This window comes from Aquila chrysaetos, chromosome 7 (genome assembly GCF_900496995.4).
Source record: "Aquila chrysaetos chrysaetos chromosome 7, bAquChr1.4, whole genome shotgun sequence".
NCBI lineage: Eukaryota > Metazoa > Chordata > Aves > Accipitriformes > Accipitridae > Aquila > Aquila chrysaetos.
In genome coordinates this window covers 47,415,867-47,433,597 of record NC_044010.1, presented here as the reverse complement: position 1 = coordinate 47,433,597, position 17,731 = coordinate 47,415,867, and the positions used below count along the sequence as shown (strand labels likewise).

The window sequence follows — 17,731 nt, the reverse complement described above, 5'->3', positions numbered from 1 at the left end:
TGCTTTTACTTCAACTACAAATGTTGGGCACTTCTATTTGATAGAGTGAATGCGCAACTGTCAGGCTGCTTGTGCCAGATGAAACTGCAAAGGCTTTGGATTTAACAGGTTGCTGTTGAGAGTGTTATCCTCTGAACACTGGTTGTTTTTCTTCAGAGCTGCTACAGGTACGGTGAAGACTGCCCAGCATGCGTAAGGACCAGCATAAACTGCGTAAGAAGCTGTCATACCTACAATAGACGTATTTGTTAAGGTTCTTACTGGAGAGGAAGACTAAAATGGAAGCAAAATTGTCTTTCCTGTCCTTCTGTTATGACTCATGGGAGCTGCTTTTGTGCTCAACGCTTTGATAATCAGTCTGCTTATTTGTCACTATGGTCTTAGAAGCATGCTGCTAAGCACCCACTCTTTTTGAGTTGGCCACAGCTGTTAGAGAAGCTCATAAATCCTGTGTTTTAACTCTTGAGAAGTGAATCTAGTTCATATATCCAGGATGAGCTGATTTATTTTTGAATCTGTACTTATGTACAAAAGGGAAGAGCACTCACAGAACAAGATAAACCAAACCAAATACTTATTGGTGCCCTGGTCTTCCAGCTCAGTTTTCCTTTAGGAATTTAACCAAACAGGTATCTTTAATAGTTGGGAGCTGATTCAGTCCTTTTCCTTGTTGCGTGCTTGCTGCAGGATGGGAACTTCTTTCAGGTTCTTCCCCCCCACACACCCCTGGCCCTGCTGCCATGGAGTCATGCTGCCTTTTAGGCCAGTTATGCGACGATGGCTTCCCTTGATGTATAATTCATTCAGATGAGTTTGCAGGTTTCAGTATATCAACAGCGATTAAAAAAAAAAAAAAAAAGGCAAAACAGCTCCTCCAAAAACCAACAGCAGTGAAGTCAAGTTCCAATGATATTAGCAATGTCAAAAAAAGCTTGCTGGAGCTAAATTTTAAAACCTGTGAGCTTATGCAAGCCACCTTGGTGTTTTGCTTTTACATAATTTGTTCAAGTTTGACAGTTTTCTAAATTTTGTACTTATTTTCACCAGCTGTTCTTTTCATTCCTTTTTTTTTTTTTTTATGAGCAGAGGAGGATAGATTGAAGCTCAGAGTATGAAAAATGGCTTGCTTAATTGCAAGTTCTTGTTGCTTTTTATCTTTTCTTCAGCTTTTTTTTTTCAGCTTCCACATTGTGGGTTTCTTTATATTATGAACCTTGATGGCTCTTGCTCCAGAACCTTGTCCCATTAGAAGGTCTACTGTCCCTCCATAAAGTGGAAAAACAAGTAGTAACTTTTTTCCAAATGCAGGAGTGAGACTGGCAAAACTTCACTAGCAATATGATTGTATTTTTTTTTCATCTCCATTCTTAAAGTCAGAATATTACTACTAGCTTCTTCCTCACAGCTGTTCGAATACTGAATTTGTTCTTCCTAATCTGTAATTCCATGTAATACTCCTGGTGCGTTCTGGATCAATAAACCCAGAAAAATTTCTCCAACTATTTTCTTAACCCTGTCACTTGTATATTCTGCCATAACACTGAATCAGGTGCTTGTAGCTCCAGAACTATACATATAAAGGGGAGGAGAAGGAAAGGTGCTGTAGTAGTGATAGACCATGACTAATAGAGGTGGTTAATGCTTCCTTTCATGTGTGTACCTGGTACAACAGAAGATGTGCCAGGGTTTGGATTAATGCAGAACCATCAAAGACAGGTACTTATACCATATAAGTTCTTCACATCTGTTTACTGACCTGCTGTTTTGTTAGTGAACAGATGAAAATGTAGCCAGCCTCTAGAAATTCTTAGTTGTATCTTCTTGGTGAGTAAAAATAATCAACAAATAAACAAACAAAAAAAAAGATTAAGTTTACTTCTTGTTTTAGGAGAGCAAGAGGGGTATATTACCTACTGGCAAGAAGCTTGTTTAAAAGCTAATGGATGACTTTGAAGTCAATTAGAAGTTTGTAACTGACTTCAGCAGAGTGCAAATAGTTTTCTTTCTGTCTTGATATATGAAATGAACTGTATACTTGGTATACAATATACTGATATACAAATCTAACTGTATTTTTCTAGAACAGAGTGTTATTTCTCCAAATTTTGTGAAGACAAATGCCTACCTCAAGTTTTTTAGAATTCTGACTAAATGTCTCTACTAAAATCAACTATGTAAAATGTGCTTTCCACTGCCCCACCCAGCTATTGATGATTATGAAATAATGAATAGCATTTTTATTTTAGCATTGAGGCCTTGGAGTGAGTAGTTAAGTTGGATGCTTTTGGGTGATGCTCTGGAATTCTTAATGGTCATGAAGGGAAAAGGAGTTGGGGAAGAGCCAGGGTTTTTCCCCATTGTTTTAATTTCAATGTAAGTGATCAGGTACCATAATGCTGTATTAGTCTGTACGTTCATTCCCAGAATGTTTATACAGTTTTTGGTTTTTACATATAAGCCTTACATGCTATTGCAAAACAACTACATTCATATTAAATCTCTCACTATTATAGTTCTGGATTGAGTAAAACTAATTTGTTGTTCATTTCATGGTGTTTCATTTTGCTGAATTGGCTCTGTGGTTTTTAGAATGCCATTGTATCATTGAGACCATCTCAGAGATCTGTTGGTTTAATTCGTAAGTTGCTGATGTGCTGTGAATCTGGCTGGCTCAGAAAGGGATGTTAGGAGAATGAGTGCTATTACCTTACTGAGAACCTTTGAGAGGTAAAGAATGGCCTGATTTCCTCTTCTGCAAGGGTTATCATTCTAGCCAGCAGGCAACTTATTAAAACAGACCTGTATGGTACTCAGTGCAAAGATAAAAATTATGGTTGCTATTAATAAGGTTTTCCTTGCTATTTCCAGTCTTCAGCTTGAAAGAATCTAGCCTGTCTTCACTAAGTTACAGAATAATGTAATTCTTGCTATGGATAAACTTCTTGAAGTTACTTTTTTGGTTAATACTTCTAGATTTTATTTTTTCTTTATTTTTATTATTACAGTTACTCACTCTGCAATTCACAAGACTCAGTGTCATTCATGGAGTTTGAGTTGATGTTACCAGATTCCCTGCAAGAGTCAGTGATTTTAAAAACAGTCTTAACAAGGGCAGTGCCTTTTGAAAAGCAGAAAAATCTCAAAGTTCAGTGGGTGCTGCCACTGAGCAAGTATTTTTAGCAGTTTCTTTTCAGTCTTTCAGGAGCTTTTGAAGGCAGAGATCTCAAGTATATACATCTTGTCTAGGGATTAGATGGGTCTAGCTAGTCTGAGTTCACTAATGTTGCAGGAGAGAACTGGTTTGAATTACTGCCCTGCTTGAGGAGATGTGGCAAAAGAGCTAGGGCAAAAAGTGTTTGGGTATGAATCCATACTACTGCTGCATGCCACTTGTCTTCTTTAGCTCTCCTTTTCATTTGAAGATTAGGTTCTCATAAAGTGCTCTCAGCAGAATTGTGCACAAAGATGGCTCTGGAGCTAGTGCAGAAGAGGTGGGTCACTGAAGTGCAGTTTTATTTTGGGAGTCCCCCTCCCTGCATGTGCATCTATATTACCTTTGCTGTCAGTCGTGATGCACTTTGGGGAGAATTTGAGAAGCTGGTTTGTATGTTCCTTTGGGCCAGTCGAAGTGTATCACTAATGGTGAATGAACATCGGAAGGTGAGTTGACAGGCTTTTACCTTTAGGGAATTACATCTACATGCTGCTCTAGGTGCCATGCATCCAGGAGCACCAGTGTAACAAGCGGATCGGCGTTTTGTGGCTCACTCTTTTAATGAAGTGAAAAGGGAAAACTGCGTGGTTGGTGGGGAGAGGAAGATGTGTAGTACTGAATTTCAGAAAGGAAGGTTAGCTGCTTGCAAATCTAACCTTTATTCCCAATTAAAAAAACAGGATACGTACAGAATACACTTGCAGAACTCTTAAGAATAGAAAAATAAAAATAATGGATCACAAGCTGCAGGCTTGTATAGCTTTAAGTAGTTTATGAGAAATTTAGAAATTATGAATGAGGGACAGAGGAAACTGCATCTAAATTTCTTGTTTAGTTTTTGATACATTATCTCATAAGCTTCTTCACTGTTTTGTCATAGATCCAAAAAGTATTGTGTACACTGTAAAGCAGGAAGACAGTGTATGGTAATAATGTTAGCAGATAAGTAATGAATGTTATAACCACAATCTAATTTCTAGAAACATTTGTCAATTAATAACGTTGGGAACTGAAGCAGCAGATTTGGTGATGTTACTGAATAGTGCTAATAGAAAACAGATTATATGTTTTCTGACTGTTCCTTTGTGTCTTGCTTACATTATGGCATTAATGGTTCTTTCAAGGTCTCTGTAGTGGTATTTCTGTCACTCAGCTGCAGCGTGGGGACAGCCAGCTGCGCCTGTATGCCTGGCACCAGCCTGTTTCAGTAGAAAGCCGAAGCAGCTCAGTGCAGGCTCTGTTGTCACGTTGGTGGGTGCAACTGAGCAGATGCTCCTGCTTTTCCAGGAGCTCATTATTTTAGTTTGTTACTGTAACTAAAAAGCCCGCACAAACAGCACAAAGGCTTTTGTGAGAAGGAGATGCCAAATGAGATGGGAAAAGAGTATATGTAAGGGGAAGAAAAGAGTACTTTATACAGTTCACAAGTGAAGAAAAAAATTGATAAATTAAAACAGTAAATTAAAACACTGAAATAATCCATTAAGGAGTAGGTAACTTTTCTAAAAACAAAAACAAACATAAAACCCCCTAACCATACTTTTAATTTGGAAGTCACTGCTTTACTTTCAAAATTTGTTGCCTAAATACTGTGGTTGATTAACTCTGAAGTTGCTTCTAAAATAACAAAACCCCCAAATTATCTCCCTGTGTCTTGCTGAGGCTAGTGTCATTGTGATTTCCCTCCACCCTTGAGTCCCTTTTTGTTATCTGTGACTTAGTCAACACAGGGCTTTTGGCCAGCACCCCTAGCTTATAGTGAAATAGCAATGAGACTTCCCGTTGGTGTGAGCTGAACCCAGTATCATTAGGTCACACTCACCCATTACACACAAGTAATTAAATGAATTGACTTCTATTCTGCCCTATATCTTGTTCCTCATGAGTAGTCCTGTTCTTGGAGCACTGAACTGTGGAAGTGACGTATTTCCAATTCATGTTGAAGCTATTTTATCTTTTTTCCCATTTTTGAATGTGGGATGTATGCCTTTAATATGAGGGGAAAAAATGTAGCCTGAGTTAGCAAAACCAAACTTCGGTGTGTCTAGTTTATCGGACTTCTAAGATTATAGGAGATGTGGTGAGCCTAAAACAGACACAAAAACCTTTGTTCTTTTCCTTGTGTATAGTTGCTTGATTTGACAAATTGCTTCAGTGTTTGGAAAACATGGAAGAAAACCTTTGAAAACTTTTTTTTTTTTTTGCTGTTCATTACATTTGCATTAAATAACCTGATAATGGAAATAATTTTCTAAATCTGATTGCTAGTCAGTGTAGCAAATAATTTCCCTTTTTTTTTTTTTTTTAAACAATCACAGAAAATAGTGGTAGAAGAACATTTTCTATTGTTTAGTGTTCTTTCTACCTTATCCTTTTTGTCATTACAGTGGACAAATAATAAATTGACTAAACACAATTTGTTTTTATACCTAACTGTCAACATACACAAAACTGGGAACATCAGTAATTATAGGTGTATTTTTGCTCACTGAGGTAGTTTCCATCAACATTTTTGTTTGTTTCTGTCCTGTAGAAAATAGCTGTATGTAAGTTAGTTATTATTTTATTAGACATCCTGAGCATGGGATTACAAGGCCAGCTGTTCTGTCAGATACATGTTCTCAATAGGTTCTGTCCATTATATATACTGCTAAGCTCTCTTGATCATAAAATGTAGAAGTAAATGAGTTGTCTTTTACAATTGTTAGAAAATATTGGTGTGATGTGTATATATACCACTACGCTCTCTTACTAAACTAAAACAAAGTACCAATTACATTATTTTCTCTTCTTTCCCCAGGAAGCTACTGACTGCCTAGAAATTAAGAAAGGGTGTGAGAAGTCTGGTTGATCAAGGTGGAATTTTTTTTTCCAAGAGCCTTTTCACAATCACCTTTTGCAAAATCTTTGGACACTCCCCATTGTGCCATGTTTTGTGGCTCTCACCGTAAGAAGAATTTGTCTTGATGAAGATTCCTAACATTGGTAATGTGATGAATAAATTTGAGATCCTTGGGGTTGTAGGTGAAGGTGAGTAGTATCTCAATAAAAAATGAATTAGAATTTTATGTATATTTGACTTAGTCCCCTTGGTGGTAGTAAGTTTTCATTTGCAAAATATTGCTTGTATGCAGATCTTAAGAAACATCAGTTTATTCTCTACAGCTCCTTCTAATTACGTTCTTGGAAGGAGAAGTTTGGAAGAGGAAAGAAAAGGAAGAGAAATGGGACAGTTTTGTGGGTTTGGGGGTTTTTGTTTGGTTTTTTTCTGAAGTTTACTATATTAATTTCTCTTTAGTGATACTAGGGAGATGCAAGTTATCAAACTTCTCTGCAAGTATATTTAAAAAAATAATTCTAGCATTTAAAAATCCATTTACTTTCAACCAATTTTTGTAAAACTGTTTCAGTGCACAGAAATTTATTACAGTACCTGTATGTGCAAGTTCTGGATAATAATACTGGGAACAATGTTATTTCTGTAGCCAGGAGGGGACTGAAGACTGTTTTATCTTGCTCCTTTTTTTTTTTCTGCTTTGAGGTGTTTATCTCTTTTCTTCTTTGTTTCAGGAGCCTATGGCGTTGTACTTAAATGCAGACACAAGGTAAGTAAATTGCTTTAAGTCAGAGATAAATGGTGGTATTTGGGTGAAACAATGACTTTTGATGAGAACTGAGATGTTACTATGTATGAGATGTAGCAGCTGGGGTGGGCTTTTCCTTGCAGTCAGTTACTCAGTTTTTTAATTGCAATACTGTCAGAGGAAATGGCTACATCTAGTACCAAACCTCTATTTTTTGGTGTTTAATATTTGTCTGAAACATATGAAGTATTACTAATGTTTCATTAATCTCAACTAAGACAGTTTTTAAAAAAAAGAAAAAAGTTGGTTTGGAATGCAGTTTACACTCAAGCAGTCTTGATTAGAATGTCAAATTAATTGCCAAATGCTGCTGTGTAAGCACTTAACTGTCTTGGGGGTGGGAGGGAGTGGGATCCATGTGGAATTTCTACAGCTATTGGATAAGCAAACTGCAGTAAGAAAGCACTGACTTTTATGCTTGTTGATTTTAATTTGGAAGAGGAAGAAGTAAAAAAGAAAAGAAAAAACCCTGTTTCAGACAAAAATGAAGTCTGGCAACCTGTCTACACTATTTTAACTGTATTGTGAATTGGATGTATCTGAACTTGCTGCTCATCAACAGGAAACTCTGACATGAACTACTTTGTGTCTTTGGAGCTGCAATGTAGTCACAGAACAAAATAACTTCTACTTCTCTGAAGGAAAACATTTCAGAATCATAGAATGATTCATTTGTAGCTACCCGAGAATATATAGAAGTTTTTGTATGTAGTTCATACCCTTTTCTAGAAAAAGTTACCACTGTGCAGGGGACCTGCGTTCCTGCGGTAGCTTTTAGCATGTACACAAAAGGACTTTTGCACAGGACATACAGTTATCTTTGGTGTGGCTTACACTACTGACTTAAAAAGGGGAAAAAAAAAAAATTAGAACTTGGAAAGATCCTATCTCAAGCTGAAGCCTTGTTGGGTTTGGGGGAGACTATAGCACTCAATAGAATGGCTTTGGTTAATTGGATATTTTTGGATAGTTATGAATAATAATTCAGGGTGAGTAGTTTGAGACCATCTCGGTAGTGACACTACAGTTTATACTAGGCAGCTCTCTTCTTTATGGAAGGTAGCCTCACCAAGACTCAAGAAGCTTCTTGGATTTCCTGCATTGCTGAGTGAAATTTAAGCTCTGCATGTCTTTAGTCGTGCCCTCATTTAAGAGAGGTCAGTAGTCTAAGAGTATAGTGTAATGGCAGGGTAATCTGTTGTCTGAGTTCCTATAAGAATACCTTACAGTATACCAGATGACTGGAAAGGGAAGGCTTTCCTTTAGCAGAGGGAGGTGCTTCTTCCTACAGCCTGTGTAAGGATGCTGAATTGCTTGTGAGGATCTAAATTTTTAGGTAGTCACACCATTTTTTTCTGCAGCTTCAAGCTTAATCGAAACAACTGTGTTGAAGTTCTAAAACAAAATGGTATTTATTAAAGCTTCTAGCAAGTGGGTTTACTGAGACCTAGGGTTTCCAGTGTTTGGAGATCTGAAGAAAAGGCAAGGTATGTTGCTATTTTAAGCTTACTGATTTATGATTCTCTCTTAAAACAAGCTGCACGCAGCCTCTAAGAGCAGATGACTTTAGGGGCTGATTTACTAAAAAAGAATAACTCTCTAGAAGTTAAACTTTGACACGTGTCTTTTTTCCCATCCTTCCCCTGGCTGTTTGTCATCTTAACTTCTTCCTTTTGCGCCTTGGTAAAATACCTTGAGAGAGACTTGTCCCCAGCTCTTTTACAAGGTACTGCACAGATTCAGGGAAGACACATCCTGCTTGTTGCCTAGATATACAAGGTTTGTTAAGAAAACATTTGATAATTGCCACAAGAATTTAGTTCATGTTTAATTATAGGCATCATAATAAATAGAATTGTTTACTAGTTTCTACGTTTTTGATGGATTTAATTGTTTTTTTTTCTTGGCTTATTCCTTTTAAATATGGAGGAAGAGTGGCTATAAAGGAAGAGAGTTGGAGGAACAGTATGAATTGGAGCTTGAAGATGTGAAAAGATGCTGCGTGTTTGCTCCAGATTTTCATTTACTTTAAGACAAAAGATGCAAATGATAGACAGAAATTTTAAGGCTCTGATATTAATCATTGACTAGAATGAACGTGATAGAACTGAAGTTGTAGAGAAACGCCCTTCTAATGGGAAGGAGAAGGGAGGAGGAAAAGGGGAGAAGGTTCTAATTCCTGTGACATCAAAGATGTTATAAACCAAAGGGGTGGGTTTTACGTGAGGCCTAAAACCAGTCACTAATTAGCTCAAAATGGGAATTTCTACCAAACCATGATAACAAAGATTAAGCATTAAGAAAAGTTACTTGTATACAAAGGAAGAAAAAAATAACATATTGCAGGATGGTATATGTAGTTCTTCTCCTTGATCAAGAACTGTTTTTTAATACAACTTTCCTACTTGTATAGGAAAACAAAGATTTAATTCACTTTCATGAAGTCTTAACAGAATTACCTGGAAATGCAAGGATATGTGGTTTGTGGGTTTGGTTTTTTTTATTTTTTTCACTCTTTGGCTGCTGATGGGCATATTTTTTTAGTATGGATGAAGAAAGTAAGAAGTTCTTCCACATGATCTGTCTGCAGGTAGCGCAGTTGAATTTTGCCTGCATTACATAGTAAGTCTATTTAGTACCACCTAAGAAGTCCAGAAACAGTACGAAAACTAGAGAATGTTGCGGTATTTTTAATGTATGTATGGTATGTACCAGGCCTTCCTTGGTCATGTTCCCTCAGCATGTACTGTTGTTTTTTTTTTCCATGCAAAGCTAGCAATTATGTCTAAAAATTTGAATGCAGAAGTATTTATATTCACCTTTATAAATAGTGGTAACATGCTAGGATCAAATTCTCAGCTACTGTAAGTCAATGTATCTCCATTGTATTGGTGAGAGGGTAAATTTTGTGTGAAATGAGGAGCTGGCCCCTAATTGCAACAATTTTCCAACATACAGTCCACTAGTGCTTTAATAAATATGTAGCTTTTTGCCCCTGTGCATTTCACTGGTGTGTGTATATGGATTTAAATTGGCATAAGGAACAAATACTTTGTCATTATTATATGTGTTTTTTCTTTGCTAAGGGAATATTACCGGAAAAGCTAAAGTAGCTCCTCTAGAATGACTGTGTTTACATTATTACACAGCATGTTTTTATCACAAATCCTTTATTGCTAATTGAGGTTTGTGCATAAGGATTACTTGTTTATCTGGGGTTTTTTTCTGATGTGACGCTAATACAAATAATGTTGAGAAAAAGCAGATCTGATGTTCTGAAAAGCTTTTTCCTTTTTCTTTTAATGAGAGGACTTTTCATAAGGAAGTACACTGGAGTACATTATGTTTGAAAATACTGGAAATATATTTTATATTCACAGACCATTAAAATAGGCTGTCTTGGCTTATTTACTGGATCTTGGCTATGTTTTCTGAAAAGAAAAGCCACTTGAACAGTTCAGCAGTGTCAGAGGTCATGGCTGAGGAAAAGAGTCTTTGCTTATGTTTAAGACTTGTCAAATCTTTGCCCTTTAAATAAAGCCACTATTCCTTTTACTTTGCAATGCAGGCTTGCAGCTTCGTGCAGAGTTATCCTTTGCTAATAGGGACATAGGCACAAGTATTAAGAGGACTCTGACATCAGATACAAAGCTAATACGACAATATTGTGGCTTAATAAAATGATATGAAGGTGCTGTGGGAAAGCCATAGGTGTCCAAAGACAGGCACACTGAAGAAAGAAGCCTAGAGGAAAAAATTGAGCTGAAAGTCAGTGTGAAAAGGGAATGTATAGATATACTGTGAGATAAACTGCCTATTTAGGGGGAACATTGCAAATTGTAGCTGCAAGTAGGAGGAGTTTGTAGAAATGAGGCGAATACATCCTTGGACGACTGAGACAAGCGAAGACTGCATCTAGGTAGACTATATGATGACACTGGAACAGGGGGCTGTTCATTAGGATGAGGCAGAGCTCACCGCAGGGCCAGGCTGGAGAGGAAGGAGGATTCCTACTAGCAGCCAGTCAAACCATAGCTGTTGTACTAATGCTTGGAAAGCAGTGATTGTAACTTCTGCTTTAGTTCCTATCCCCAGAGCATGCATAGTGGTTTGCTTTATCTAACCAGGGTTTTACCAATGTTTGGTTGAATGTTTGAGAAGGATGCAGATAGAAGTCTGTAAAAAATAAGGTCATTTTTTTCTTCAGAGCAGGATTTCGTTATTATCCAGTAAATAAGGAACAGACTGCATCTTAAGAAACGAGCATGAAACACCTAGATACCTAAAGCTGATCGTTATATAAATAACAGTGTGGTAGCTGATGATTTTCCACTTTTAGACCTGCTGGTGTGGGGAGCTGGCAGAAACTTGCAGGAAAAAACACTGAAAATATGCAAAAGGGAAGATGCCTATATATATATATATATGTATCTATAAATTTACGGGGTTTTTTAGGCTAGCTAGATGTGCAGGAAGGTGTGTGGTGATGCAAATTCTCTAAAAGCACAGTAGAAATTTATGAATTCTCCTAGACTTACCCTTTCTCTTGCTATGTGCTGTGTGTTATCAGAGTCCTTGGAGCCTGAGGGGATACAGTTTAATGATTTAGAAATTTAATGCCAGTTTTTCTTATATGTACAACATCTCTGCCAAATAAGATGTTTTTTCTGGTCTTTCATTTTAGAAGTGTGTCTGGTTTTGGTTGTTCTCTATAGTATGAGATATTTTTAGACCTTTTTCTTTAAGATAAACACCACTGAATTCCCATATTAAAAACAAACAAAAGGAAATGTTAGTTTACAGAATTATTTGGCCACTTCAGTGCATTGAAGAATAAGAAGAATAACCTTTTTAATAGGTTTAATACTTCCAGGAAATTTCCTCTTAGCCTAGTATTTAATTTTGTCATGTTTGAGCCTTCAGTAATACTCTTGCATTGTCTTCTGATAAGTTTTATGTGTGTCTCGGAATATCTGAAAGAAATATTTACTGACCTCTTAAAGAGAGGTATAGTTTACTCATTAGAAAATACAATTTGGATATGTGTATGTAACAGAATCATTAGTTTTGTTTTGAGTATCTCGGCCTTTTCCATGTCTTTTGTCACTAGATCCCCTACTGACCAGCAGGGTCACAGTTTCCTTAGTGTTCCCTTTGAAACTGGTGTTTTTCTGTTCTCCAGGTAACCCATCTCCACTTCTGCACTCTTCACACTATTTGTTTGTGTTTGAGCTCAGTCAGGAATTCCCCATGTACCAATGCTGGCCAACTCGAGAAACTTTTCCCAGATTTCTGCATGTTGGAGTGGACCATTCCTGTGCTTTGAGGAATTCATCCTTGTAGGACAACTAGCCCTCCTAGACCCCTTTACCCTTTAGGGCTGTGTCTAAGCATATCCTTGAACAAGGTGAAATCTGTTCTGTTGAAGGTCCAGGGCTGTAATTCTGCTGTCCCTCTTAATTCTTTCAGGTTCTTAAATTCCACGATAAAATGGTGGTTTGCATCAGGAAATTCTGGTCTGTTGCAATCCCAGTAAGAAAGGCACTCATACTCTGTAAAATGTCATTAAAGTGCTATTTCTTTGTAGTGTTAGGTTTAATAAAGTAAAAATGGTACAGGTAATCTTATATCCCTTTAGGTGCCGAGACCCTTGAGTTGTGCAGTATCAAATGGGCCTCTGATTGGGGTGCAGCATAGTGTGCAGACCATGTCTGTAAGAAAGGGTTAACCCCGTTTTCATTATTCAAGCTATTACAGGATTTTCTTACAAGAAAACTATTAATCATGTCTGCTGTCAAACAGAATGGATGTTCATGTGCGAACTTCTTGCTGTGCGTTCAGATTACAGGCAAGGCCACACAGGTGATGTAACTGCAGATGCTGAGTGGGAGCTGCCTGCAGGCTCCTCTGTTACAACAAGTTGGCTGAGTTTGTCCTGTGGCCAAGGGATTTCTGCAGCACAGGCCTGGGCTTCCTCAGGTGAACTCTGATTTGGATCACTAACTCCTCAGTGTACAGTGGTCTTCAGTCAGGGTGACTACACATTGTCACTGCCTCTTAGGTTATCACCAAACTTCACATTCCTATTGGTTCATCGGTCAGTTGTGTCAAGAAATTGCCTTCTGCATCTTCCAAAAATCTCCTGATTGTCTCCGTCATGCTGTATTACCCTTGCAGCAGGTGTTGGAGTGCTCTAAGTCCTCTGTGAAAAGTGGACTTTATTGTAAGGCTTCCCCTAAGAAGCCTTTATTATGCTCTCTTGATCAGGTGCTTTGAAGCAGATGTCCACCCTAATGTCACCTGTGTTGTTCTGTCTTCTAACCCTCATGCAAAAACTTTGACTTGTTTCTTACATATTTCAAAGAAAATGTCCATGCATTCAAGCCTCCCTTTCCTTTGCAAAAATCTCCTTGCCTTCTTAGCTCATCCTCCTCAAAATATCCTGAGTCTGTTTGTGGCAGTGCTCCAGTCATGCAAGCTATTCCACCACACGTTCTGTAATCCTAATGAGAGCTTCATACTCACAGAAAATTTGGGGTGTCTCTGATGTTATCATAAAAATAGAGTTCTGAATTTGCTTGGTAGATGTTAGAATTCCCTCTCCAGCTCATGTATCTGCTGATGTTACTAACGTTGTCTTACTCTTCTCACTGGATATCTGCTAACCCTTCTTTTTATGTTGGTGAGTTTCTCTTTAGTGTCAAAATTAAAAGGTAAGCATACTTGTTTGTAGAAGTTGCGTTGATCTTCAGTGTGTTGTGTTTTCAGACATTCTTGCTTTAGATCTGGCTTTCAAGGTTCCTTACCTCTCCAGCATGTGTTAAGCCACGTGCTTGGACTGAAGAATACAGCCTTCATTGCAGTTTATCTTCAACTTTTTTCTGGTATTATCTTCTGTACTGAAATGGATACAATTCGTTTTTCTTTTACTTTGGATGTGACTGATTTAACAGTAGTTCCTGTTTGGATGACTGAGAGATGAAATGATGAGTAAATGACAAAATCCAAGTTCCCAAAATGAGCACAGATTGCTGTCTGCATTTTTTCCCCTCAATGTTATACTCTTTTGTATGATGGAGGTAGTATGAGCTGATTTCAGATTTTGACTGCTCAGCTAGAAAATAAACTAGCACTGTCTGGTATTTGAATGCCAGAATACTAGCTGTGTTGATTTGGAAGTTTCTGGTTCTTGGTGTTTGTATTTCACTAAACTTTTTGTAATGCTGTAAGTTAAGGAAAGGTATTTCTATCTGCTTTTGACACAGATAGATACGAGGTACAGCATTGTTATTCAACATTTTAATGACTGATCTGAAGGTAAATATGAAAGTACTGCTGTTAAAAGTTGTGGAAAACAAACCATAGTGGTAAGCAATAGAAGGTAATAATGCAGAGCATTTAACATTACGTAGCAAGTGATTCAATTCAGGCAAAGCATATTTTAAATATTTGTATTTCTTCATATACATTTGACTTTCAAAATCGGAACCTTTCAGCAAAATTTGAATTATGTTAGGAGCATTTTGAGCACTCAGTTTTATCATTTCAGAGTAAAGCTGAGAGCTGAGTAATGCATAGACTTTTTCCAATCTACTACCCTGATATACACAAGAATTGTCATTTTGAGTCAGATGAGTTGAGGTATTTCAGTACCTTAAAAGTGACTTTGTTAGAGGTAAACAACGGATTAAGAACAGGGCAGGTATGTTGTGATAACTCCCCACAGTATTCACAGTCTCTTAATTGGTACAATGCTACTCGGGTGTCATTATCACCAGACTATTCTAGCACAGATTATGCCAGCAGTGTATTTTTTTATTACCTTATCCTGTGCCTAAAGCCATCTGTCCTTTAAGTCTTCTACTTGCCTGTGCATACTGTTTAAAGTATTAACTGGTGTTTCTGTGTAGTGTGTAAAGTATTCTGTCCTTGTGCATTTTTTTATATATCATCAATTTACAGATAACTATCCTTCACCTAAAACCAGGTAAAAAGTACACTGCCAAATCCTACTGATTTATGTCTTAAGAAGTCACATATTCTCTCATCATTACTATTTCTATCTCGTCGCTGCCTCTATTTGGTTACATCCTCAGATTTTTTGCTGATCTTTTTCTTTGATTTTGGTATGTAATTAAAAGCAGCATTGCTAATTTTCTCTACTACTCAAATGTATTTTGGCTCTGTGGCGAGATTTTTGTTTTTAATCACGGCTGAGGGCAAATCTCTATGCACCATACCATTTTCTTTCAGTAATGGCAGCTTACCTGTGGAGAATTATTGCATTTAATGCTGTTGTTCCTCAGGCTAAAGCACCAACTCACTGATGTGTTTTTGTGCCAAAATTTGTGTGAAATACATACAGTGAATATGAGACCTGTATTGATCTTCCAAAGTAAATAGTGTGTGCCAGTAGTAAATGTTTGCAGTAGTCAGAGTTGAGATCTGTCTTGAGTATTATGTGAGGAAAATAGAGCTATTAGGCATGCTGTAGTGCTGAAAATCATATTAACTCTTTAATAACCATTTGCTTCAACTTCACCATTAGGGAATGAGTAGCCTTTTGAATTCCTTACAGAACTGTGGTTTGCAATATTAGGTATATAGTATTTCTTTCATGGGCTTCCATTCTCTGCTTCCATGGCATTCCCTTGAGTGCAGCAGTGAGAGGTGAGCTTGATTAGTGCTAATTTACTTCATGTATCACTTTCCTATACGTATATATAAATGACATACAATGAACATCTATAACTGCTTGCTATGCAGGGTAGATGATAATGTGGTATTGAAAGTTTCTAAAGCTTTCATTTTTCCCTGATGCGTTGTGGCATTTGCCTGTACCTGAACCTGAGCCTCTTCCATCATCGTCTTAGTTCCCTGTGGCAGGGGCAAACAGACAATCAGATTAGCACTATATTTATATGTTTTAAATGCCATTGATGTCAATGAAGTCCTGATATATATTAAAGTAAATGGAAGGTTCGTGTGTGTACTATTACTGCTTCAAAGATCAGATAGTTGTGCAGAATGGAGGGTAGAAACTGAGTTGCTGAGATCCCACAGGTTGAGAAGACAGCTGACTATTCAGCATCTCCTCCCCTCCCACCCCAAGGAGGGCTATAATATTCTCTGTACTGCAAGCTTGCTGCCTTTTATTTCTTTTCCTCAAAGTCTTATTCCCAAATCTCTCTCTTTCTGCAGTTCTTTTTCCCCCAAAAACAGTTGTTTCATGAGGTATCTCTTAATAAAAACCATTAAAGCACTAATTTTGAGGAAGCTATCCAACTCTAAAATGTCTTACCTGCTCTAGTGGAAAAAAAAGTTAGATCTCTGTTTGGTGTTGTCCCAGTTTCTGAGAAGTATGAGTCTGGGGATTAACTGAAGTAAACATTTGTTTTTCATACTTCTAAGGCTATATAGGATGAGAGGATAAAGTTGGGTAGTCCAGGTCTCCTTTTGATTGCTTTTCTTGCATTATGTTGTCTTCTGTCTGTTACTTCTGCTATAGATTGCTAAGGTATGCTGTATTTCAAGGATTTTTAAATTTGTTTTTATATGAACCCTTGCTATCTTTTTCAGTCACATACAATGATTTCTTTAAGAGGACCTGACCAGGTTGTACAAAGCAGGCATGAAAACAAATGCATTAAATGTAATGGTTTTCATTATTCACGTTGGTCGGTCTGTCTGTAGCTGTATCAATGGAATGGTGCTGCTTTGATATCTGCAGTTGTTTTGTTTCCCTTTGAGTCTTCTATGACAATCCAGACTGCTGTGTGAAGGGTCCCTTGTAGGATACTCCATTCCTTTACGTCCTTCTTTGTACTTGTCATGTTATGAACCCTGCTCAGATGCAGGTGGTATTCAGTGTTTAAAACTGGCACTCCCTCTCTCCTTTCTCCCCAAAGGCTAGTTTAGAAATGGAAGGTGCAGGGGAAAGGTGAGAGAGTACTTTCAGCAGGGAGAAACTAACTTGCTGTGGAAGGGGATACTAAGATTGGGTTTTGTTCAGGTGTGTTGAAGTTAAAGCAGTAAAGTGTGAGGGTGTTACTTTCAGGGTCACGAATTAGGATGGCTTAGGTTGGCTTGGCCACTATAATGTTGGGTAATGGAATTCCATGCAGCACAAAGCTGGGATGCAGAGACCTGATGCTGCAGAAGATCTCCCAAAACAGGAAGGGAGTGGGGAAGAAACAGGTCATCACCCTTAGACTCCAGTAATGCAGGTAACTGAAGGAGGCATAGAAGCCTGAGTTAAAAATAACAAGAGTGGTTCATCTTATCTTGGGAAGCATATGAGAAATGTATTACTGATGGTTGTCAGTTTAAATTAAGTCAAAGATAAGTAATTTGTTACAGTCACAGTACCTCAGATCAGTGTTTCTTTTAGTCATACAGCTTCTTCCAGTTTGTCATACTAATGGCTCCAGACTAACCAGACATCTGTTTTGCTTTTTCTTTTGTTTCTTAAAGAAACTGTGTGTCTTCCTGATAGTCAAATCTGTACCCATTGCAGGAATTCATGCAACATATTATGTAAAAGACTGAGGGGTTACTGCTTATGCTGCAAGTAACACTTTTCCTTGGAATGTTGCCATAAATAAACATGCTCCTTAGTAGTTGCTGCATACTTCCATCTGCAAATGGATTATATATCATTACATTTGTAATAAGACAGGAATCATGTTCAGACTTGCAGCAGTGTGTTCTGTGGCTGCCCCTAATGGCTCTTAATTGCAAACAGCTTGTAGTGCTATATCTCACTCTAATGCACTTCTAAGTGAAATCTTATTTTTAAGTGTAGATGTGATGAGCACACAAAGCAAGACTATCCATACAAATTATTCTTTCTTGCAAAAAGTTGAAAATGTTG

General features: G+C 37.5%; 1 protein-coding gene across 8 annotated transcripts in view; it reads left to right on the top strand.

Moving 5' to 3' along the window:
* Nucleotides 1-17,731, top strand: part of CDKL5 (cyclin dependent kinase like 5) — a 141,903-nt gene that overhangs the window by 46,408 nt on the left and 77,764 nt on the right. For 7 of the 8 annotated variants that reach the window (XR_003924197.1, XM_030019701.2, XM_030019702.2 and 4 more), the window contains 2 exons: nucleotides 6,015-6,244; nucleotides 6,785-6,819. Coding sequence is in view for 7 of the 8 variants with exons in the window: in XM_030019701.2 (XP_029875561.1) it covers nucleotides 6,181-6,244; nucleotides 6,785-6,819 (99 nt within the window). In the remaining variant the exon portion in view is untranslated. Of the gene's footprint in view, nucleotides 1-2,706; nucleotides 2,728-6,014; nucleotides 6,245-6,784; nucleotides 6,820-17,731 lie in introns of those variants that run through there. The other variant, XM_030019704.2, reaches the window with a different exon arrangement.